This window comes from Gopherus evgoodei, chromosome 6, assembly GCF_007399415.2.
Source record: "Gopherus evgoodei ecotype Sinaloan lineage chromosome 6, rGopEvg1_v1.p, whole genome shotgun sequence".
Classification (NCBI taxonomy): Eukaryota; Metazoa; Chordata; order Testudines; family Testudinidae; genus Gopherus; species Gopherus evgoodei.
Genome location: NC_044327.1, coordinates 86760211 through 86786846, shown reverse-complemented (window position 1 = coordinate 86786846; position 26636 = coordinate 86760211). Strand labels below are relative to the sequence as shown.

Here is a 26636-nt window from a genome sequence, read left to right as displayed (position 1 = left end):
AAAATGAGGAATATACAATTAGTTGCCTGTATAAAAATAGGTGACTAAAAAAAATAAAATAATTTAATTTGATTTATTTAAAACAAATCTATTTAAAAATAAACTTGAAAGTATGACAATGCTAAGATATATAATAATCTATTAAAATCTTTAAAAACATATATATTTTTAAATTGAAATTAATTTTAAAAAACTTGCTGCCAAATTTTAAAGATAATCACTGCACTGGTGGAAGTCATTAACCATACACCTGAAATCAGGGTTGACTGAAGTTAAAACATCTTTTAACAGCAGTAGCCTCTTCTGCAGCTGCAGAGAGAATATTTTCTTCATTTTAATTTATTCAACGTTCAGGTCGATGATCAGTTTGTTCCAAGTCAAGAAACCAACTGAGAGCTAAAAAAGCAGGAAAGTTTTTTCCTCTTCTAATCTATGAATAAAAATGAAGTGTGAGAAGATTAGATCTACTAGTTTTAAAACCTTGAAGGGGATGGTGGTCAGGACCAATTAGTTCTTTTCACTAACTGCAGATAATACTTCCTTTGTTTAGTAATTTAGTAAATGCAAAATGTTTTGATGAATTTTGATAAAATTTGTTCCTTACATATTCAACATATTTAAAGTAGCTTCATTTAACTAAAGAAGATTTAACTATTTTTGTAATGAATGAGGCTGAGAACTTCAGAAAGGAAAGATGATGTCATGGTTAATGCAGCTGAATGTCACCTGAATTACTGGATTATAACCCTGCCTATGCCACAGAGTTCCTATGTGATGCCAGGTACATCATAAAACAAAAAGAGATTCCACAAGTGGCCACTGTATGTTCCTTATTTTCTGAGTACCGAACCTGAGGCACTTGGGTTTGATTACATGCTGAATATTCACAAATGCAACTGAGGCTGATGGGAACTCTGCTGAGAACATATAAACTGCTATAAAATGCTAAAATTCAGGCCGTAGGGTGAACTGGGCACCTAAAATAGTGAACAGTTGACAATTGTGACTGTATCTACGTTCTTCATCTGTAAAGTGGTGATAATATCACATTCTCTCATAGGGTTGTAGAAAAGATATATTCATTAATGTTTGTAAAAAATATTACCATGAGAGCATCACAGAAAAGCCAATGAAGAAATTAATAATTCTGTATTCAGTGCAGGGTTTGGACAGTGTTAAGTAAATAATGCACTGGGCCACATGCTGGCATCCAGCCTGTGCACCAACTGAGGCAGGGGTTCTGTACAAAAAATAGAATAAGTTCATATAATTAAACATATAATGCACAAGGGAGTTGAATTCAGGTTGTACAAGCAACCTTAATTCTTGTATTTCCTAACTTTTTGAGTGCTTGATTTGGCAACTTTAATATTCTTTGAATAGTTTTTTTAAATATAGTATTTATAGACATATCTATTACATACCTATTTACATTATGTGTTTTGACTATACTCAAGAGCCTCTCAACACACCCATTATCAGCTGGACTGTGTTATTTTAAGCAGAACAGCAGAGGCTGCTCTTCAGGGATTTGAAGGAGGGGACAAAAGTGACCTCACAGACAAATTGAGGGAGAGTGTTACATGTGCAAGGAATTGTGTTGAAGGAGATGTTTACGTGAGAAGTTGACAAATGGGTAGAGACTACTGGCATGTTTGGATGGCTGAGCAGAGACAAAGATTACACAGTACAAGGAAAGAGTGAACACACAGGGAGTGGCAGAGTTGAGAAATAAGCTGTAAGAAATGTACATACCAAAAACAGTCACCACATAATCTTGCTACTGTAAACACTGTTCCGCCTCATCCCATTTGTCACCCATTCATTGCATCACTGCTAATAAGAGAGGTTAAGTTCTTGAAGGCAGGTATTTTATCCTGTGTATTTCAGTAAAGCACCTAGCATATTTTTCAACAATATGAAAATGAAATAAAACATAATACCACTAAGTTCATTTTGGATTATACTGGTGAAATGAAACATCCATTATACTAAAGATTAAAAGAACAAGCTACAAGTTATGGTGGTAATAAGTAACCAATAAATAATACATGGAGAGAGGAAAGTGAAGAGGAAATCGCTGATGGTCTCAAATGCTAGCAGTGTGCCAGATTCATCCGCTGGCCTGGAGCCTTATGCCTGCGCTATTTGAGGCAAGGACTATCGCTCAAGGACTGGACATTTTAGCCACTTGCAATACAACAGCATGACACACAGTAATTGAATTACTTTGACACACCACTGTCGTTCAAGATGGATGACTGACAGCAATAAATACGACCACCCCAAGAATATTGTACTTATGGGGTATTTTATCTGAAGATATCAGAGTTTTTTTTTTAAAAGTATGGGTTTTATGTCTATCTTACAAATTGGGAAACAGAGGTGAAATTATCTTCTTAAGGTCTCACAAAGTCCAGGGGCAGAATTGGGAATGAAATTCAGGTCTCCAGACTTCCAGTTCCCTACTGTAACCAACAGACAAATTTGCTTTCTGATATACACATACTCTTGTCCTAAATGCAAGAGACAACTGAACTGGGTAACTATAAACACTATGAACCAGCATCTGCTCATGGAGAAAAAAGAACAAGAAATCTCTTTGAAATATATACACCTCTACCCCAATATAACATCGTCCTCGGGAGCCAAAAAATCTTACCATGTTATAGGTGAAACTGTATTATACTGAACTTGCTTTGATCCCCCGGAGCACTGCTTTACCGTGTTATATCCAAAGTCGTGTTATATCAGGTAGAAGTGTATGTCAGCAACATTTGTACAACTAAAAATATGCAGAATATGCCTCCTTAAAACTGATCTAAATAGAAGCACGCAGCAAGTAAAAAGAACACAATAATAATAATAATAATAATAATAATAATAATAATAATAATAATAATAATAAAGGTTGCAGAATTAGAACGATGAAGACCCAGATGAAATTGCACTGAGATTCATGAAAGATATAACTGCAGCCATACTGGGGATAAGTGTTTGAAGAGATTGCTATGATTCACTGTATGGAATGCTGCTAATTAAGCAAAAGAAGCAAGAGTAGAGCATTTACTTCTAGATCCATTAGTAAATCACTTTATATTCTCATTGCAGTTTCTGTACTGCGACATGTTCTAAACTTGACTGAAATTTTTCAAATACACAAAAATGCACAAGCTTTTTGCATAACTGATTATCAGAGCTGGTCAAAATTTGAAACTTCAAATTTGGACAAAAAGGGAAAAAATTATCACGAAAACATTCAAGAAAAATGTATCCTGGTTTTCATTCAGTCTATTGATTACGTGTTCCAATAGCACTGATATAGAAGCTAATTTTGACACAGTGAATGAAAATTTGGAAGATCAACTATCAAAGAAGGTGTCAAGGCTGATTCCCTCTGGCACTTCGAGTGCAGAAGGTGGGGGCCTGCAAGGAGTCTAAAAATTAATACTTGCCACTTCAGGCTTGTATTAAACTCCCAAGGTCACAGCTTTTTTCTGACCTTGGATTGGTAAATGCTGCCACCACCCAAGTGCAAAACCCCTCTGAGAACCCAGAAAGGCACACTTGGGAATTTCTTCCTGTGGAGTACCCTCAAGCCCCGTCATCCCTTCTCCTCCTCAGGGAAGAGCTGAGAAAGAAAAACAATGGAAATCAGCTGTTGCCACCACCTAATTAAACAACATGTGCATAAACCTCTTAGGACACAAAAATCCAATTCTGTTTTTTTAAAAAGGTAAATTTTATTAAAAAACAAAAGGAAGAAAATACATTTGGGAACTTAGGCTATTGTTAGATTTAAAAAGAGCAGCTACAAGGATTAAACATCAAGAAAAAATTCTTCAGATCCAGCTTAAAGGTTACAAGCAAACAAAAAGCACGTTGGGTTAGCACAGAGGACTCCACAAGCCATAAAGAAATAAAAGGAGATAAACCTGATTGGATCTTCCTAGACATTTCCTGGTCTACTTACATATCTGGGGTTTCAAATGAGTAGTTTCTAGGTATGATACCGATGATTTTTCATAACTGGCCCCAACTTCTTATAGCATAGTTGCAGCCAAGTCTACCTCTCCCCAAGAACAACAGGCAGACAAAAAGAGAGTTATTGTTCAATTTTAAAAAGTTCTAGACTTCCCATTGGCTCTTTTGGGCAGGTGTCCACTCACTTCCTTTTACCTACTCATAGCAGTGACCTTTAACCCTTTACAGATAAAGCAGGTAGAGAATAGCTAGCTGGCTGGTAGGGTCCATAAAGGAGAGCTACCCTGCCCCCTTCATTTATCACAGAAGACTTTTTTTTTTAAAACTATAGTTGTTTTTAACCAGAGCACTGACAATCGTCTAAACGCAGGGATAATCCCCTTCCTTCCCCCTTTCTAAAAATTAAAAGACTGATTCATTCTCTCCAGAATGACTAAGGCCATAACCAGTATACTCTCAATAGTCAGTTCCTGTATCACTTCACTAATACCTGGTATAGCCAATTAGACAAAGGATTTAAATAGTCCATAAAATGAAGAGTATGGAAGTCCAGAGGTGGAAATATATCATTTAAGTAAAGGAGAAATTAATTTTGGACACCCAAAGTTTATTCATAATTTGCAGAACTTATCCAGAGCAGTTACTGAAAGAGAAGCCTTTTCAATGGTCTTCAGACACAGGAGGATAACTGCCCCGAAATTAGAAAAACATAACCCTATTTGCCTGAGAGTATCAATCATTTAACATTTGAGATTTTCATGCCTCAAAAACACATACCATCTTGAATACTGAACTTCTACACAATGTTGAACTTTTAGATATTATCCTTCTGTTAAAATTCCTATGGCACAGGTATACTAAGGGGAACAACGTGAGAGCCCAGACCTCTTTGTAAAGGTACTATCATCTTATTCAGAGATTCACCCTTATCTATCTATAGTCCTATTTCTATATCAACCAAACCTTCATTCTTTACAGAGCCTTCCAAATAAGAATCTGATTAAAAAAAAATTAGAATTTAGAAGTCATGAAGGAGAACAGCAACTTACAGAAATTTGATTGAAACTGTCATTATGGGTAATGAGGTACATTTATGTTAAGATGCTATTTTGTGTCTTAAATTTCTCATACTTATTCTCAGTCTAAAAATAAGGTTAGGCTGCAGAATATGATAAAATTCTATTTTTCTTTTTTTTAGTTTTAGTTTAGTTTTCAGAATATAGATAATATTTTGTTTTCATCAAGATTGAACTATTTAAAAAAATAACTGAAATATTAGCATTATGTACTTTTCGATAAGGAATGAGTACTTTGCCAGACTGAAGAATACTGGTTAAAAGAAACACATCATCAGTGAAATGTGTATACTGCCCCTGAATAATCCTGAACAATGAATGATTATCCCTCATGGCTCTACACGTACTCCAAATGCAGCTATCCATCACATACAAGTATAAGCACATAAGGAACATACTTCAATTTATAACAATTATGAGGACACAAATAAACGCAAACAGTGGGCCAAAGTTAGAAGTGATTTAAATACTGGTGTAATTTACATCTCAGTAAGTGGGTGTAATTTACTTACTGAGAGAATGGGAGCACAAGGCTGTAATAGAAAAAACAAACAAAGATATATACCCTCTTGTTTGTTTTCCTGCTAAAACCCTACACACCCCATTCAGAGTATAATTTATACCTACTTGGTCACATGTACCTTATACAGCCATTTATATTACCTATTAATCTGGCCCAGTGTGTTTACTGTAACATGCAATCACTCAAGAATAAAGCCACAGATATATGTAAACATAAAGACTGTGATTTTACATGCTCAAAGGTAATAAATTCAAAGTTCCCTAGTTATGTTGCTCCTACATATTAAGACACGAGTGTCTACACAATTAGAAGTAGTAAAGAAGTCCTACAAAGGCAAAAGAGTGATGTACTATAATAGTTGTGGCATCTATACACTTGAATTTCATAGCTTGTATTGCCACATTGTGAACCATAAGGTTACAGGAAAAAAAATTTGCTGGCACATCTCTCCTTTTTCTAGTGGAAGACAAGTTTATGTCATGGACCAAAAACAGGCAATCATTGCTGAAACAATACGTGATATGACTTTTCATAATGTAAGAAATCTAAAAATATTTAGTCAAATTAATATAAAGATTAATTTAAATACACTCACCTGGCCTATTTGTAAATGAATTTCTTTTACAGTATTTGACAATGATTCTACAATCTCTTTCATGTGAAGGAGATGCATTTCTTCAATGTCCTGAAATTTCTGTATAGTAAATAGAAGCAATTAGTCATGACAAAAACAGTTAATATAGTTAAAATCATGAGTGAATTGAGATGTTACGGCTGCAATATTAGATAGGTTGGGCAAGAAAAAAATAAATCACCAACACACAATTTGCTTTCCAGATCGGAACCACTGTTATTAATAAAGTGTGTAAGAGGAAGGCAGGCATTTTTGGATACACTAAAGCTAGCTAGGTAGGATACGTAGAAAGATATTCTACCATATCACAATGCATCATTCAATCATTTGAAAAAATTCAAATTCTAGTATACTGGAAGATAAATTATAATAGTAACTAACTAATGTAGCACTTGCATAACTAATTTCTAGTGGCTCTTTCAGAGTACAATTTTGAAAAGCTTACATACAATACATACTTTTGCAAACATTTACTGTAACTGCACTTGTGAATATCTGTGGAGACAAACAGAAAGCTAACTGGTTTAACACTCCTATTCACCAACAGGGCTGTTCACTTGACTGGGTCTTCAACAAACACTGCTCTCCACTCTCTATTGCTGAGTTCCCCTCTCCAGCCATAACTTATTTGTTCGTTTGTAGCATTACTCATCAGCCCTGCCCTCCTCACATCCTCATATCCTGTCACTTAGCCTTTTCATGACTTCCATTCCCTCAGCATTTATGACTTTTCTTCTTTCAACCCTCTCTTTCCTTTCTTCCACTGATGTGGTTGTTGCCTCTCCATGCTTCATTCTCTTATACCCTGGATCTTTTTGCCACTCCCTCCCACCACAAAACCTGCTCTGCCAATCCCCAAGTTCCAGTTCACCCTCGATATCTGCTTCCTTTGCTCCTGCTCTCATGCTGCAGAACATCTCTGGTGAAAATCCCATGACCAGGTGTCAAACAGATAGTCAAGGATTAATGTCTCTTTTACCTGTAAAGGGTTAAGAAGCTCAGTAAACCTGGCTGACACCTGACCAGAGGACCAAGAGGGGGACAAGATCCTTTCAAATCTTGGTGGAGGGAAGTCTTTGTTTGTGCTTCTTGTTTTTTCGTTGTTCGCTCTTGGGACTAAGAGGTACCAGACGTACATCCAGGCTCTCCAAATCTTTCTGAATCAGTCTTTCATGTTTCAAAATTGTAAGTAATAGCCAGGCAAGGCGGATTACTCTTATGTTTGTTTTCTCAGCTTGTGAATGTTTCTTTTTGCTGGAAGGATTTTTACCTCTGTTTGCTGTAACTTTGAATCTAAGGCTGGGGCGGAGGGGTTCCTCTGGTCTAGATGAATCTGAGTACCCTGTAAAGCATTTTCCATCCTGATTTTACAGAGATAATTTTTACCTTTTCTTCCTTTAATTAAAAGCCTTCTTTTTAAGAATCTGATTGATTTTCCTTGTTTTAAGATCCAAGGGGACTGGGTCTGAAGTCACCAGGGATTGGTGGGGGGAAAGGAGGGGGAATGTTAATTCCTCCTTGTTTTAAGATCCAAGGAGTTTAAATCTGTGTTCACCAGGGAATTGGTGAAGTCCCTCAAGGCAGCCCAGGGAGGGGAAAGTTTTGAGGGGGACAGGTAGTGCCCCAGACACTGAAATTTCTGGGTGGTGGCAGTGTTACCAGATCTAAGCTAGTAATTAAGCTTAGAAGTGTTCATGCGGGTCCCCACTTTTGTACTCTAAAGTTCAAAGTGGGGAAAAAAACCTTGACACCAGGCTTACTTCCTCCACTACAAATTTGTTCTCTTCACTATGAGTTCTGCCATCTTCTCAGCAAAAGGAGAGATCACTCCCCTTGTGTCGTAACTTGAGTTCTCCAAGATATGAGTCTCCCGATGCTTCACCCATGCACCTTTGATAGGAGATTTTTGGTGGCAGTGCCTATTCAGCCTGCACATACACTCTAGTCCTGTTTGTGGACTGTACTGAAGATAAAGAATTGCATGGGGAAACAGTCCTCAATTCCTTCCCTACTGTGAAATCCTGACAGACAAGATCCCAAAGCAGAGAGGAAGGAGGACAGGTAGCAGAGACTCACAGGCACACACATCTCAAAAAACTCCAATTATTGCTCAAGGAGAGTAATCTCTTCTTCAAAAGTGTCCCTATGGATGCTCCACTGCCGGTGACTCCTGAGCAGTATCCCTTGATGCAAGTGGGAGCTTCTAAGTCAGACCTAACATTGAAGACAAGACTGCACTTGAAACAGAAGCATCTGCTCTAGAAGCATGGATCTGAATTATTTTACCAGTCTGTAATAATTTTTGTCCACCCATTTGCCAGTGGGTATTGAGCACCAGATTGTTTTGTGGGATCCACTAACATTCATTCACTAGTATGAGCCACTAGTAGAGCCGTCCTGCCAGAAGCTGTTGTAAGTAAAATGTTTAAAAGCTTATGTTGGGACTTCTGGATCTCTTGTAATGGCATCAACTCCTGAAACTGCTTAAAGTAATCAGCGACAGAAGGTGTAAGCAGAATTATGGCCTCATCTAGTGAGGATGATGGAATATTAGTTTGCAGGGTGTCTTCCTTGTCCACTCCAGCTCCCTGATCTTCAAAAGACTTCTCCTGAGGCTGTTGAGGAGGGATTAATGAGACAGAGGTACGTCTCCCTCAATGGTCCCTTTGGGAGGAATTCGGAGGCTCTGAGAACTTGAGAAGTAAACAACCCACAGATCCAAATATGGGCACTGAGGTGGAACACAAGGCAAAGGAGATAGCATCCAACCCTGGTCGTGCCAGTAAGGAGGGGTATGAGACTATCCCTTTCATAGTAGAAAGATGGGGGAATGCCTGCTGTAGAATAGTCAGAGGATTCCTACAACAATCTGGGAATCATCCTTGACAATCCAATAGTGGAGCAGATGCCTGAGGTGAATGCAACTGCCTGTCTGATGCAGTCAGTACTGAAGAGCAAGGATGTACTAGTGAAAGATATGGTCTCGGTGACCCAACAGATCACAGTACTGGTATCAATTAACAAGGAGGATTCCAGCTCATCTGACATAACTAAGTCTCTAGAATATCTAAATTCTTACGGAACCGGCTGTAAATTAGTTTAAATCAGTCAAGGGTCTGCAGTAATCGGTGTCACTACCAAGGGTCTGCAGTAATCGGTGTCACTACCAAGGGTTCTGCTTTGGTGGCCCCATCTTGGAAGATGGGGCAGGTTCCGAAGGCACTGATTGTTGAGACAAAGGCCTATCAGATGACTCCAGTACTGATGACATAGACAGCTTCTATTATACAGGTGCAGACATCTGGGATATTCATTCAGATACAGACCAGAGGGAGTAAGATGATGTACCATGCTTCTGTGAAATAGAATGGAGTCTCTGCTAGGCCTGGTCTACACTTTGCATCCTCGCGGCGCACCATGGCTCCCCCGTCAACTTTGCTTCCACCTCTCATACAGCTGGAGTTCAGCAAGTCGACAAGAGAGCGATCAGGGATCAATTTATCGCATCTACACTACACGCAATAAATCGATCCCCAATAGATCGATCACTACCCACCAATCCTGTGGGTATTGTAGACGTACCCCTTGATTCATCATGCTTCAACAATAGCTGGTTTGGTTTCAGTATTGAGGTATGACTGGTAAAATGGTGTTTTGAAGAACTCGAAGTCTTCAAAGAGCTCCCAGTACCGGAGCAGCTTGAAGCCTCTATGGGGACCTGCAGTCTCTGGAGCACATGGTCTCTGAAGTTACCTAGTTCTTTTTGGACGTTTTCTACTAGGAGAGCTAGAAGTTATTTTCTTTGAATTTAGTCACTACCTACTGTGTTGTTCTTTGTTGAGGATCTTGGTGACTGAAAAGCAGCAATTGATTGGGCATTAATAAAATTTGGAGGCCGGTGTATAGTAGGGTTCCCTGTATCCAGATCCAAGGCTGGTTGCAAAGCTCCATCAGGAGCCTAAACTTAATTTCTCTGTTCTTCCTTGATCAGCTTTTAAAAGAAATGCAGATCTCGCACGCAGCAGGTATGTGAGTGTCTCCCATTTAGCAGAGGCACTAAGAGTGTCCATCACTAACCAGGCTGGATTCCCAGCAGGAGAAGCAACTTTTGAATTCCAGGATCCCAGCATACCATGGCAAGAACCACCACCAACGAGCTCCCGTTAGAGGAGGCGGAGGTTGTAACCACATGAAAAAACTCTCTAAAATAACTACCAGGTTAAATAAACTACTACTACTAACTAAACTAAACTAGCTAAAATACAAAAACAGTAATGCCAGTCACAATGCAGGCATGTTAGATATCCAGAACAGCTGAGAAGGAACTGAGGACTGTTTGCCTGTGCAGATCTACATATCCTCGGTGCAGGGCATGAAGGGGGCTGGAGTGCATGAACAGGCCAAACAGGCACTGCCTAACTAAAATCTCTGATCAAAGGTACATGGGTGCGTGCACACCTAAAATGGAGCACCTACAGGGATACTACTGGAAGAACTGCTTCTTCAACTTTATTGAATCCCATGCCCACAACGTCAGCTGTATTTCTGCCTTTGACTCACTCCTCAAACCCTCACTCACTTTCTCTTGTCTCCAGGTCTCTTGCTGTACAGGAGGTTGGAAATTTCTTCCAAAACAAAACTGACAAAATGTGACCTTCATCCTCCCTTCAACTTGCCTTCCCTTCCCCACTTTGCCTCCAACAACTCTCACTTTCTTCCCTGTCACAGAGGCCAATTTTTCATCTGCTCTTCTCTTCTAACCCCTCCATTTGTCTCAGTGACCGCATCCCATCTCCTGAGCTCCCTCAAACATACTCTAAGCCCCTCCCTTAACCTCCAACTTTCCTCTGCCTCTTTCCCCTCAATACAACTTATTTTACTCTGTATCATCTTAAAAAATTCCACCCTTGTCTCCATTTGCTTCTCCAGCTACTGCCCTTTCACCCTAAGCTTTCTGTCTCCACCACGTTCTGTCTTTGGGTTCCCTTCTCTTCCCCCTTTACACTTTATCTCTAGGTAATCTCACCCACAAACACAAATTCAACTACCAATATATATGCTGACAATTCACACCTGTCTCCTGTCCAAAATAAAACCTCAGCCTGCCTCTCCGACAACTCCTTGTGGATATCTGGTCATCAGCTCAAGCTCGATATGGCTAAAACAGATCTTTTAATCTCATCTCCCCCAAACCCAGCTTGCTATGTCCTCTCTTGATCACTGTGACACCACCACTATCCTGCCTGTCACTCAGGCTTGTAACCTAGGTATCATCTTTAACTTGGGCCTCTCTCTAGGTCTTCACATGCAAGCTATATCTGAATCTTGCATATTCTTTCTGCAGAACATCTCTAAAATACCATCTTTCCTATCGGGACAGTGTCTAGGTGCTCATCTTGAGTCTCAATTACCACCACATCCTTCTCTGGCTTTGACAATACAATCTTGTCCTACTTACATCCATTCAGAATGCTACTGCAAAGATCATTTTCCTAGCCCATTGCTTTGACCATGCCACCTCTTTCTTATCATTCCCCATTGACTCCTCCTTCATTATCACTTTGAACAAATGACAAATCTTCAATTTTATGGGCCTTCATGGCCTACCACCACTCAATCTATCACCTTTCATTCACTACTGAGAAGTTGATTTTAACCTGATCAACAAAAAATAAAAGGAAGGTATGATTTAGCAGTCTTTTTCTACTCTTATTTAAGAAATAGATATATCTACTAAACTTTCACAGACATCTTGTCAAAATGTATAAGTGATGAACGCGGAAATTCAATGTAATAAAAAGTTTTCCAAATTCCTGTTTTAATAATCCAAGGAAGAACATTTACTAATTAATATTCAGACATTTTGCTTTTATATTCAAATTGCTTCTTAAATTTTTTTTAAAGTAGTATTAAATAAGAATGGAAACTGGCCTATTATCTAGGATTTTGTGCTTCCATATTACTGTTGTCATGAATTCGTGTTCATAAAAAGATAGTTGCAAACAGTGCACTCAAACTATGCTTAAATGCAATTTAAAGTACAAGTTGTTTTTTTTTTTTCTGTTTTCTAAAATTAGACATATCCCTTCCTGTAGTCTTTCAAAAAGTGTTGTGAAAAGAAAAGTTACTTGCCCAGAACTGTATTCTGCTCATACAAAGTCACTACCGGATTTCTGAACCAGTATTTAACACCTGTAGACTTCTGAACAGCTCAGGATTCCAAGATATTAAACTTTCTCAATGATTGACATACAAGTACTTCACTGAAGATGCGTAACTGTTTTTGACACTCAACTGTCTGTTCCTTTTTAGCAATTTAATAAAGATAAAGTGACATCACCAAAAATGAACATATAATCCCAAATCTAGCAAGGAAGGTAACTAGGTCAGTGTTAACCTACTAAAGAGAGATAGAGAGACTTTCACAGAACATTTGGTAAGTAAACATATTTCCTTGTATATGAAAATTTTAAATGGATCTGCAATCATTCAAACGAAAAAAGCCAAAGAAGCATTTACACCTCAATTATTAAAAAATGCTAAAGTTAGGCCCATGTAGGAACTTATTACAAGCCTCTCTTCTTACCTTCTAACCTTGTGAAAAAGTTACCCCCTTGGATTAAAACTCTTCATACTTGTACTTAGATTACACTTGCAAAACATTCCTTACAAAAAAAACAACATTTACATTTAATTTTTTCTGAGTTTTTCCTCAATTAATTGAAATGGCAACTATGCAAATGCAACATTCTATTTTCACTGGACATGTGTACCAATTGCATTATACAGATCTGGCTATCTATATCATAGAATATCAGGATTGGAAGGGACCTCAGGAGGTCATCTAGTCCAACCCCCTGTTCAAAGCAGGACCAATCCCCAGACAGATTTTTGTCCCAGATCCCTAAACGGCCCTCTCAAGGACTGAACTCACAACACTGGCCAATGCTCGAACCACTTAGCTATCCATCCCCCTATACACATCTTTATATAGATTGTCACTCCAAAATCCAGTCTATTACTTTAACTTATAAATTGGATATGAAGTATATGTTTTTTTTTAAAAACGCTTAACAATAAGGTTAGTTCTAAATCCTATTTCTTCAAAGACATAAAAAGTATGTGCACTCATTGAGGAGTAAGTTATAATTTAACCAATCTGAAAGAGCAAAAAAACACACACAGACACACTGCACACCAGGGAGGTTTTTTTTAATTGTTTTTTTTTTTTAAACAACCACAATCTAGCCTCTCAAATTCACAAGTCATAATCTGGCTCAAAACACACTTCACACACATATCTGGAGTCCGGAAGACATTTTTCCTCACATCAGATTGGCGGTGACTGAACATTTTTCACTTTCCTCTACAGCACGTGGGTGCAGGTTATTTGCTGGTATCATCTGTATATAACTCACACAATCATTTTCCTGCCATTCCATAAGCCTTGACCGCCGGTGCACCTCAGTCCCTTCTATTCTCTGCCTGGGGGGCTGTAATACTTAGGCCTAATTTCAGTTGTTAGGTTTAGTGTGGGGGCGCAGGGTAGTGCTGTGGGCTGTGAAATATACAGGTCAGACTATTTGGTGGTCCCTTAAACTCTATTACTGTGGGTACGTCTTCACTACCGGTCGTATCGGCGGGTAGCAGTCGATTTCTCAGGGATCGATATACTGAGTCTCATCTAGACGTGATATATCGATCCCTGAAGGAGCTCCTGTCGACTCCGGAACTCCGCCAATACGAACGGCGGTAGCGGAGTTGACAGGGGGAGCCGTGGACGTCAATCCTGCGCCATGAGGATGGTAGGTAACTCGATCTAAGATACTTCGACTTCAGCTACGCTATTCACGTAGCTGAAGTTGCATATCATAGATCGATTTCCCCCCCAGTGTAGACCAGCCCTATGACTAGAATAGTAATCAGTGGTGCACAATCAAGCTGGAAAGACACATGGAATGGGTCCCACAGGGATTGGTCTGGGGCCGGTTCTGTTCAATATCTTCATCAGTGATTTATATAATGTCATAGAGAGTATACTTATTAAGTTTGTGGATGATACAAAGCTGAGAGGTGTTGCAAGTCCTTTGAAGAATAGGATTAAAATTCAAAATGATCTGGACAAACTGGAGAAATGGTCTGAAGCAAATAGGATGAAACTCAATACGGACAAATGAAAAAGTACTCCACTTAGGAAGGAACAAGCAATTGCACGCATACAAAATGGGAAATGAGTCTGTAGGAGGGAGTACAGTAGAACCTCAGAGTTACAAATAGCCCAGGAATGGAAGCTGTTTGTAACTCTGAACAAAAGTTATGGTTCTTTCAAAAGTTTACAGCTGAACAGTGACTTAATATAGCTTTGAAACTTTACTATGCAGAAGAAAAATGCTACTTTACTTTTTTCAGAAGTTTATGTTTAATACTGTACTATATTGCTTCTTTTTTTTTTTGGTCTCTGCTGCTGCCTAATTGTGTACTTCCGACTCCAAATGAGGTGTGTGGGTGGCCAGTTAATTTGTAACTTCAATGTTCATAACTCTGAGGTTCTCCTGTACTGTGGAAAGGGATCTGGAGATTATAGTGGATCACAAGCTAACTATGAGTCAACAATGTAACACTGTTGCCAAAAAAAAAAAAAAAGAAAAGAAAAGAAAAAAAGAAGCAAACATTATTTTGGGATGTATCAGCAGGCGTGTTATAAGAGCAAGACACAAGAAGCAATTCTTCCACTCTACTCCATGCTGATAAGGCCTCAGCTAGTGTATTGTGTCCAGTTCTCAACACATTTCAGGAAAGAAGATGACAAATTGGAGAAAGTCCAGAGGAGATTAACAAAAATGACTAAAGGGCTAGAAAACATGACCTATGAGGAAAGACAGAAAAAACTGGGTTTGTTCAGCCTGGAGAAGAGAAGACTGAGGAGGGATATGATAACAATTTTCAATTACATAAAACATTGTTACAAGGAGGAGGGGAAAATTTTTTCTCCTTAACCATTGAGGATAGGACAAGAAATAAGAAAACATCTAGAGTAAGGATCTGTGTATATAAATTTGCATTATTTTAGTTAAATTGGGTGGATGCTTATTTCAGTTAATTATTTCATTTTAAGAGTGACTTGTTTCAGTTTAGCCTAAACCTGTTCCAAATCAACTTAACGAAGCTGCAAAACCAAAATATAGGTGGTTTAAAACAGAAATAAGGGCTTGTCTACACTTAAAAATTTTCTGTTCTAACCCTGCTGGCATAGTTAAAGTGCCAACCACCCCTTTACTGTGTATGCAGTTATACAAGTATAAAGGCATTTATTCTGATTCCCAAACCAAAATAAAGTAAAGTATACTCGTATATCTCCATCTACCTTAGGGCAGAGAGAGCGAGCAAGAGAGAATGGTCTCCCAAATCTGGCATTGGCTCTAGCAGACAAGTCCAGTACATAATGGTTACAAACATCACTGGACTACTCTACATATCAGTATTGTAAATTTCAGAAACACGCACATGATGTTGCTTGAACTGTGGTAAAGCCTTAGTGGACAATAGGGGCAGGATCTCTGCCAGCTGGAAGCACAATATGATACACTCAATAGTCCATTAAGGCAGTCTGAGATAAAATGTCTTGGCCTTTAGAGTGACCAGCTATCACCATAAACGGGCATGGAGGCAGTCTGAAAGATTTAGTCCTGTCCACGTAGTAGCATAGAGCATGGTATCTCCAGGATGTGCAATTTCTTTTCCCTGTGTGTGTAATGTGATTTAGGGAAGAATATAGGTAAGCTGATTACTTGAATGAAGTGAAATTCAGATACTGCTCTGGGAATGAACTTTGGATGAAGTCTCATATATCCACTGTATATAGAAATTCAACCCTGAGCGCCTGAAACTAACTTACTCTACTGGCTGAGATGATAGCCACCAGAAAGACAATTTTAGGGGTCAGACAGCAGACAGAGCATTCTCTGATGGCTCAGAAGAGGGCTTCATTAGCTTCAGGAGTGCATTGTTGAAGTCTCATCTTGGGGTAGGCTCTGTTCCCAGTGAGGAAGTATACATCAATCACACCCCTAAGGAATTTCAATAGTCACATAGAAGATCAAAAGAAACAGTATTAGAGGGCAATACACTGATATTATCATCAGATGACCCTTCATCTAACTGAAGGAGAGTCCAGAATATTTCATTTGCAATTAAGTAATCCAGAATCTTCAGTATCAAGGTTTGGTCAAGAACTAGATTGTGTTGGGTCGCCCATATGGAAAAACTCTTCCTTTTAGAGGAATGGGTCTTCCTCATGGATGGTTTCCTGCTTTATGCCAAGATGTCCTGAACATGTAAAGAGCAACCTTTCCACTCCTCCAGCCAGCATTCAGGTAACCAGTTGTAGAGATGCTGGGACTGGATGAAAAATTTGTTCTTGGTTCTGTGGCAACAGGTCTGGTCTTTCTGGAAATCTTATCGGGACCTGTGCTGACATGCGCAGCAAGCCCATCAGCCAGAACTGATTCACCCAGTAGGGAGTTATGTAAAAAGTCATCCAGGGTCAGCACCAGAGCCAGGATGTCAGTCTTGCTGGGGAAAAAAGAGGATTCTGTGGGTAGGAAGGGAAGCTGGAGCATCTCCTGGGTCAGTTTTGCTAACCTGACCATTTGCTCTTCCAGTTTTGGTATGAGGGCCCTGGCTACAAATGCAGAGAGGGCCTGGGATATCCTCCTCCTCATGGAGATATGTGATGGGACACAACTCATGGACAGGTGGGACAGTGGGCCCCAATACGCTCAAAAGGGCTCTGGAGGTAGATCATACAGGTATCGGCCAGGTTGTGGGTGGACCATCCACTACCAATCTTGTAGGGGCTCTTTGGATATCCCCTAAGGTGCTTCAGTTTCCCCAGAGAGGGATTTCTGCTGGAGCCAGGAGAGGAGTAGCTTGGAGAACGGGAGGAGAACTCCCGTGGGAATGGTGGTACCTTCAAGTACAGTTCTGGGTGAAGATGATGCCAGTGCCCAAGTTGGTGCCAACATTGGTGCTGGGAGCAAAAGTGAGGGTGGATACTGAATGGCAAACTTTGGTGCTGGAGTGGTTCTTTGACCAGTGCGGGTATCAGCGTGAGAAGGGCTCAGTATTGATGTTGGCACCAGGGCCAAAGCTTCTCTGGCTTTCTTTCCTGTCAGCACCCTGCCACCATCTTTGGAACTGGAAGGCCTGGAAGGTCCTCAACCTGAGGTAAAACCTTATGTCTACTTGGAGTTGCATTCACAGCAGTGCTCTGTATCCAACACAGTGTTAAGGGGCTCTTTGTCCCACCTTCTACACTGATGTCTTCAATATCAAGGAGGTATCTGGGGCACTAGTGATGAAAGGCTCCAAGGTTCCAGTTGGGACCCTGTTTCTTCCAAATGGGTCTGATGCCACTTTCACGGATTGCTCCAAGAGATGCAGTTTGTGCCTCACACATCCCTTGATTTCCAAGTGTAGGATAAGGAGAAGCAGATGTAGCATGTAACATGAGCTTCCCTGAGGCAGAAGAGACACCTGCCATACCCATCACACAAAGGACAGAGGTTAAACTCAAGGGCTGAGAGACTGGTCTTTTTCATGGTTGTGTAACTTTGCCCTGCTCTATAGGGCGTGAGGGAGTTTGTACAGGGGACTTTCCCCTGTCAGCTCTTGTTTTTTCCTCCCAGAACATCCAGATAAAATGAAAAATTTACAAATTAAAATAAGAAGAGCATTTCTTCACAGTTAAGTTTGAGGCTTAGACAAAAGTGTGAGCTGATTGGATGCAGTCCAACGTCTGTCTCACAGCCATTGGCAGTAAGAGAAAACATAAAAGGTCATGATTTCTTCATCTTTTATGTCCTTGGTGGGATCACAAGGAGCCAAAGGGCACAAGAGTGGCCCTGACAGACATGGCTATGCAAAAGATTCCAAGCTTGCGCACACCAGGCATATGCACACTGACTACCCAAAGTAGCTATTTCAATGCAATATATCCCTCATGAAACCAATAACTAAGAGAATAGAAACCAGTTTACTTTTTATCACCTTCTTGGAAAGCCAAAACTGTAGCCAAATGAATGATAGGAAGATGTTTAACTTGCATGGAGGTAAACTTAATAGAATATTGTGCGTAGAATATGTGACTTAACACCATGCTTCAAAAGCTCTTCATCTAAATGTATATTGTCTTCTGCTAGAAATATGTTATCTGATATTTCAGACAGATGTCTCTAACTTCTCTGCAGCCATGCCAACAAAGATTTCAGGAATGGAATCTAAGATATGCCCTGGCTTTGAGTTACTAAAATGTGACACAAAACAACAAGCCTGATGAAATCAGCTGTTACAGTCTCTAATATGTTTGGGAACTGAATGTTTCAGCTAACACAAAGTTACCAAGACTTTGGAAGTTAGTTTTCCTCATGCTTGATCAGAACTTGCGATTCCAGACAGACTGAAAGAAAAGCATATATATATCAACTGCTCTGTTTCTTATGCAAAACTGATATGGGGAGGTTACTTACCTGTAACGGGAGGTTCTTCGAGATGTGTTGCTCATATCCATTCCAGTTAGGTGTGCGTGCGCTGCATGCACAGTTGTTGAAGAGTCTTTCCCTTAGTATGGAGCCCCCTGGAGTGGCACCTCCATGGCAGTGAATATAGGACCCTCCTCCTCAGTTCCTTCTTGCCAGCTACTCTGACAGAGGGGAAGGCAGGTGGGTTTGGAATGAATATGAGCAACACATCTCGAAGAACAGTTACGAGAAGGTAAGGAACCGTTTTTCTTTCTTTGATTGATTGCTCATATCGATTCCAAGGAGGTGGGGTTGGAGTTATGGAATCACTGACTAGAACACCGCTCTCCCGAATGCTGCATCATCTCTGGTGTGTTGGGTGATGGCATAATGAGAGGTGAATGTATGCACCAAAAACCACGTTGCCAACCTGATGATCTCTTGTATTGGTATTGGGCCAAGAACACCGCCGAGGAAGCCTGTGTCCTCATGGAATGCGCCATAAGTGCCGGAGCTGGAATTTTGGCGAGCTCGTAATATGTCCGGATGCAGGATGTGATCCACGATGAGATTCTCTGCGTTGAAACCAGGAGACCTTCCATCCAGTCCACCACAAACAGCTGGATCGAATTACGGAACGGCGTCATGTGCTTGATGTAAAAGGCCAGCACCCGAACATCCAGTGAGTGGAGCCTCTGCTCTTGGCAGTTCGCATGAGGTTTAGGGTAGAATACTAGTAGAAAAATGTCCCGGTTGGCGTGGAATTGGGACACTAACTTTGGAAGGAAGGCCAAGTGAGGTCTGAGTTGTACCTTGTCCTTATAGAAAACTGTATGGGTAGGGAGTCTCATGTGAGGGCCTTTAACTCAGATACTCTCTTAGCAGAGGTAATGGTGACTAGGAAGGCTACCTTTCATGACAGGCAGAGGACTGAGCAAGTTGCCAGTGGTTCAAATGGGGGGCCATTAGCCTGGAGAACCAAGTTAAGGTCTCACACTGGGACCAGTTGTCTAATTCGTGGGTATAGATGTTTCAGACCCTTGAAGAAATAGCTGACCATGGGGCTGGCGAAGACTGAACATGCGTCTACTCCTAGGTGAAAGGCTGAAATGGCTGCAAGATGCACCTTAATGGATGAAACTACCAGGCCCTGCTGTTTCAGGTGTAGTAGGCACTCCAGGATGAGAAGTATGGACGCCTGAAGCGGGGCTGCGCAGTCTTGAACATACCAGAATGTGAACCTTTTCCAAGTATGTAGCCCTAGAAGAAGGTTTCCTGCTGCCGCATAAGACCTCCCTCACTGGTTCTGAGCATAGGAGCTCCATAGGTTTAGCCATGAAACTTTCAGGCTGTGAGATGGAGGGACTGTAGGTCGGGGTGGTGACAGCAACCGTGGTCTTGGGTGATCAGGTCCAGTAGGAATAGCAACATAATTGAGGTGTCTATCAACAGCTCCAGGAGCGTGGTGTACCAGTGTAGGAGAGACCACACCATTACCACCAGTATCACCACCTGTCCCTGCTGGTCTTGAGCAGGACCTTGTGTATGAGTGGGAATGGCAGGAACATGTACAGCAGATGTCCTGTCTAGGGGAGGAGGAACGCATCCACAAGTGAGCCCAGGCTGTGTTTTTGGAAAGAACAGAATTGCAGGCACTTTGTTGCTTTGTGTGGCGATCAGCTCAATCTGGGGGGGTCCCCACCACTGGAATATGTTGTGTATGCTATCCGGATGGATGGACAACTCGCGGTTGCAGAAGGATCTGCTGAGGTAGTCCACTAACTCGTTCTGTGCTCCTAGGAGACAGGACTCTTCCAGGTAAATGAAGTGGACTATTCAGAACTCCCATAACCGGAGGGCTTCCCGATATTGGGGAGAAGAACGAGCTTCACTCTGCTTGTTGATATAAAACACGGCAGTGGTGTTGTCCATCACAACTGTCATGCACTGTCCGTGCAACTGGGCCTGAACGGTTTGTCACACTAGTTGGATGGCCCTCAGCTCCTTGATATAGATATGGAGAGAGAGCTCATCCTGAGACCAAAGGCCTTGCGTCTGGATGTCTCCCAGGTGCGCACCCCATCCTAGCGCAGACATGTCTGTTACCAGGGACAAGGAGGGCTGAGGGCTGTTGAATGGGACTCCCTCACATACTGAATGAGGGTCGAGCCACCATCAAAGAGACTTAAGGTGGAATAGTGACCACAGGGTCCAGGCCGTCACACCCTGGATGGTAGACCAACACAAGCCACGCTTGGAGGAGTCTGAGCCTCATTCTGGCATGCTGGACTACGTACGTGCATGCTGCCATGTGGCCAAGGAGACTCAGGCATACCCTTGCTGTAGTGGTTGGGTATGGCCTGATGCCTTGTACGATGTCTGCCATTGCTTGAAAGCAGGCCTCTGGTAGGAACGCTCTGGCCTGGGCTGAGTCCAACACCTCACCACTGAATTCCATTCTTTGAGTCAGTAACAAAGTTGACTTGTTCACATTGAGAAGGAGACCCAGCCTCTCAAAGGTGGATCTGACCAAACAGACTTGAGACTCCACCTATTCCCTGGAACACCTTCTTGAGCAGCCAGCCATCGAGGTAGGGATACAGCTGCATCTGCCTCCATCAGAGGAAGGCTGCTATGACCAACATGCACTTGGTGAACACTTGGGGGGTTGTCGACAGGATGAAGGGGAGGATTGTGAACGGATAATGGTTGTGGTAGACCACAAACTGGAGGAATCATCTGTCTGCAGGCTGCATAGATATGAGAAAGTACCCGTCTTTCAGGTTGAGAGCAGCATAATAGTCTCCTGGATCCAGAGAAGGGATAATAGCACTCAGGGAGACCATGTGGTACTTCAATTTTTCCATGAACTTGGTGAGTCCTCACAGATCTAGAATGGGTCTGAGACCTCCCCCTTAGCTTTGGGAATTGGGAAATATTGGGAATAGAATCCTGTGCCCCTTAGCTCCTGAGGAACCTCCTCCACTGCTCCTACAATGAGAAGCATGGGCACCTCCTGGATAAGGAGTTGCTCGTGAGCAGCGTCCCTGAAGCAGGACAGGGAAGGGGGCTAGGAGGGAGGGGAGGAACATAATTGGAGAGAATATCCCACTCTCCAGTGTGAAGAGCCCAGTGGTCTGATGTTATCTGGGACCAAGCATGGTAGAAGCGGGATAGCCAATACATGAAACGGTGCTCTGTACTCTCTAGGAAAGCCTGAGGAATGTAACCAGGATTTCCTCCTCATGATGATTCCAGTCGTTTTTTCTGGAAAGTTTGGAAAGTGTGTCACCAAGGATGAGAGAACAGCAGAAGCTCTGACTCAGACCATGTGGCAGTGGGAACCAACTGAAGATGCGGTCAGTCCACCCTGCCCTTTATTGCCTCGGGCAAAACCACGAGACTATACAAGGGCACATGCGCGGACCAACGGACACTACTAAATTGAAAAGCTCTGGCTCTAGGCACATGGCCCATAACCCTCAGTGGACTATAAAAGAGACCATCACCGAAGAAGAACTTCTGATTCAATTATATTAGCAAATAAGTCTTCATACTCAAGAGCAAGAAATTTAATAATTAACTTTCCATCCTTGAGTTTTTCAACACTAGTCTAGATAAGTGATTATAGTGCTTTCCTGTCAGTAGGGGAAAATAGAGCATCTGCAATTATTTCACTTACTCTCTACTTATAAGGAACTTTCAATTTCAGAACCACCAGTAACAACTAGAATGACCCAACCAGGACATTCTTTCATAAGTGAATTTTCTCCAATCAGATTTGACATTTTATAAAACTTGAGAGAAGGGAACTGCATTGTTGTAGGAGAACTCAGGAAGCAAGTGTTTGACAAATAAAATACTACAATATTATTTTTAGCTATGCATTCATCCTAGCAAGTAAACCTCAAAGAAATTGTTAGGGTGGACAGTCATTCTTCTCACTCTACTACTTTGCATTATTGCCCTATATATTTTTCTGTAATGGAAAACACTTAAAAACAACACTATCAAAAAGGAACAACTGTTCACTTAAATTTAAAACAGAAAAAAAGGAGGAAGCATGTACTGATTTTGGGGAGTCAAAAACCAAGATTGTTGCTCAGTCCCTTCTCCCCTTTACCTAACTGCTACATCCCTGCAGAATTCCTATTTATGGCCTATCATCCTCCCACCTAACCCCAACAAATCTTTAACGCACTACAGTGCTCTCATTCCTTCTAGCAAGAAGATAAAGAGTCTAGACTATTCTTCATAAGTCTTTCCCTCCTGAACCCTAAGTCTTGCCCTACTACATCTTGCCTTTTGAACTCTAATGCAAGAACTTCCTTCTGGATCAAAATCCCAGCTATAGCAATCACCTGCTTTCCCACAAGAACATGCAAACACATCTACCTTTCCCCACAAAAGATCACTTTCTCTTCCCAATACTCATCTTCAAAAATCCTAGAACACCCATGTCTACACTTGTCAATTCAGGAATCTCACGGGTGAAAACAGAACAATCATCCTAAATTTATCTTGTGTCGCCCAAATTACTTTTAAAAATATGCAACTCTCATTAACTTCAAACAGACCTACTTCACAATGATTCTATAATGTATTGCTCTTCAAATTCTTTGTCCCTTTGGGGCCATCTAAAATCAAACTTGACTGAATGCAAATAATCCAGCACTTACCTGTGCAGTTTCCGTCATTTTCTTTTCAAAGTCAGATTTAGCTGCAGCATACTTTTCTACATAGAGTTTATAGGTGTCCGTAGCTTTCTTTGATTTTATTGATGCCTGTAAAGAACAGATTACACAAAAACTATTAGAATACAATTATATTTTTCAATGACTTTATTTCAATGACTAAGGCAATTTATATTTATCATTACTGAAAAGATGAAGATGGGGATGACTTATACCAAAATGTCCAACAGGACATGAGGCAAAAGATAGTAAAATGTGTTTATTAAGATTCCACTGAATGGTAATTTAGGCACTTACAATAAACGATCATATTTTTATACAAACCCCATACTGTACATGAAATACATCATTGGAAGTGCCACATTTCAGGGTGCACCTGGTCTTGGGGAAATGTCATAAAAGGTAAAAATATCTACTTTTCATGTCAGACTTGTAGTTAACTAGAAAGTGGTGAGTAGCAGAGCCAGCAGGGAGAAAAGGTAGCAGAATACATGTTTCTGGATATCGACTATTCTGGGGATGGAAAAAGAGGAAAGAAAGTATATACTATAGGCCTTATTAGATTCCCCTATCGGCACTAGCTAATCCATACATTTTTTGTTAAAGTATTGTAAGAATTTTGTACATTGCTAAGGAGTAACTGATTAGCTAATTTTAGACATCACAAATAAATGTTTACCTGAAGAATAAGGAAAAGGCGCAGGAAAAATGCAGGATCAGAATACAGAGCAAATAAGATGTAACAGTTTCAAACAACATTTTAAAAAACTGTTGGAAGACTTAAGAGGCAAAAAAAATGGGAGAATCTGGTTTTCGAAAAGGGAAAAATAAAGAAAACAGAAAGTGCAGAAAGGGGATTCAAAATTGTGCTGGATTCTGTGTCACTGGAAATTTTAAAACCAAGATTGAATGTCTGTCTAAAAAAGACACGCTCTAGTTCAAGGATGGGCAAATATTTTGGCCCAAGGGTCAAATCTGGGTGGGGAAATTGTATGCAGAGCCATGTATATAGGGCTGGGGCAGGTGGTTGGGGTGCAAGAGGGAGTACGGGGTGTGGGAGGGGGTGCAGTGTGCAGGAAGGAGCTCAAGGCAAGGGGTTAGGGTGCAGGAGGGGTGCGGAGTGTGGCATGGGACTCAGGGCAGGGGGTTGGGGTGCAGGAGGGGTTCAGGGCATGAGCTCCGGCCCAGCACTGCTTACCTCAAATGGCTCGGGAGTGACAGCAGTGCACAGCGAGGCTAAGGCAAGCTCCCTGCCTGCCCTGGCCCCATGCCGCTCCTGGAAGTGCCAGCATGTCTGGCAGTGCTCCTGGGGGTGGGGTGGGGCAGGTGGCTCTGCCATGTGCTGCCCTTGCCTGTGGGTACCACCCCTGAAGCGCCCATTGGGCGCAGTTCCCCGTTCCTGGCCAATGGGAGCTGCGGGGTGTGGTGCCTGTAGGCAAGGGCAGTGCACAGAGCCCTTCCCCCCGCAAGGGGCTACAGGGACATAGTGCCAGCTGCTTACAGGAGCGGTGCAGGGTCAGGGCAAGCAAGGAGCCTGCCTTAGCCCTGCTGTGCCATGCAGCTGGCAATCCCGTGGGCTGGACTGAAAGCCCTAATGGGTTGGATCCAGCCCATGGGCCATAGTTTGCCCTCCCCTGCTCTAGTTCAAATAGGAATTAATTTAGGGAAGTCCTGCAGCCTACATTATACAGGAAGCCAGACTAGATGATCACAATGGTCCATTCTGAACTTCAAATCTAAAATAATTTCATTATTTGAAATTACAAGATTTTTTTTTCCTTTTTGTAGGCATTAATACTCTTAAAATATATTGGTATGGCAGTGCCTCGGTATTAAATTGGGTTCAGTTTTTAATGTAAAGTAGGGATTTGACCCTTTTAGTACAAAGAATGCTTCTCAAAATTTACGGCATATAATCCGTAAGTGAAGACTGAATTTTCTGAAGGCTTTGTACTCTTATCAGTTTTGAGCTAGAATTAGTTAAAAACAGAACTTAATGTTTTTTCCTAAGTGTGTCAGCTTTTTTGCAGCCTTTTGTTAAAAAAAAAACAGGTGATTTCTCCTTAAACTTTCTGTACATTTAGAACTCAGAGAACTAGAGTTGAATCCTTAATTACAACCCACCATGTTAGATATACAAAGTTAATTACTGTTGTGTATTATCTCTGTTATAATCGCAACTGGCTCTTACACAAAAGAACCACTATTCCCCACAACTCTCAATCAGACTGATGCAACCCACTGAAACTAATACGTCCTCTGTAAAGATGGCAACTATTTCACTAAAGACTTGAAATATGAAATAACGCTATCCCTGTAAAAAATGTCATCATTACCAAAAGAATTAAAGCCAGACTGTCCTCAAGAAAAGAATGGTTACATTCTGTGTGCTGATTAGAAAACAAAACTGAAAACTGAGGAGCATAGTCTCTGTGAACCTCAGTTCAATCAGGGGAAGTAGCAGCCAGGGCTCCAAAGGAAAAGAAACCAAGGGTATGCCTGCACAGCAAAATCAATCAATCAAGTCATGGCTGCAAGTCTCAGTGCACCCAGTCAACTCACTCAGGCTTGTGCTGCACACATTTTGACTCAGGCTGGTGCCCAGGCTCTGAAACCCAGTGAAGGGAGAGGGTTTCACAGTCCAGGCTCCAGCCCTAGTCCAAACAGGTTCATAGCCCTTTTTAGCACTGCTGCATGAACCCAGGCTTTAGTTCCGAGACTCGTTACATGGGCCTTTTTTTTTTTGCTGTGTAGATGTACCCTAAGAGTGCTGAGGATTTCGAGCCTTTGCCAAAACTCTGCAGCATAGATAGAAATTTCTCCACTCCGAGGAATCACGGCTGGTTTTGCATAGCAGAAACGACTGTACTGGAATTAAAGAGGGTAGAGATGGGATGCACCAGCGCCGCTTACGGTTGCCAATTTTGGTTGGACATATTTCTAGAGGTTTCATCACATGACAATCTTTAATTAAGATTAACCTTTAACTCCTGAAACCCCAGGACAATCCTGGACGGTTGGTAACCCTAGCCCTGGCCCCTTCCCATTCCTGATATACAATTAATCCCTTGACCCATTATTCCCATGCCTTTCTATCTCCACAAACCATAGGGAAACAGAGGAAGGGGACATTCCTGCCCTCCACTTTCCAAATACTCTTCTGTATCTGCAGTATTAAAAACTCACAATATTTCATAAACAAACACT

At 41.3% G+C, this 26636-nt stretch overlaps 1 protein-coding gene across 6 annotated transcripts in view; it reads right to left on the bottom strand.

Moving 5' to 3' along the window:
* FCHO2 (FCH and mu domain containing endocytic adaptor 2) overlaps positions 1-26636 on the bottom strand; it is a 245273-nt gene that overhangs the window by 158547 nt on the left and 60090 nt on the right. For all 6 annotated transcript variants that reach the window (XM_030567793.1, XM_030567794.1, XM_030567796.1 and 3 more), the window contains exons 6-7: positions 23415-23519; positions 6179-6277 (exon numbers count right to left, since the gene is read on the bottom strand). In XM_030567793.1, the coding sequence (XP_030423653.1) occupies positions 6179-6277; positions 23415-23519 (204 nt within the window). The remainder of the gene's footprint in view (positions 1-6178; positions 6278-23414; positions 23520-26636) is intronic.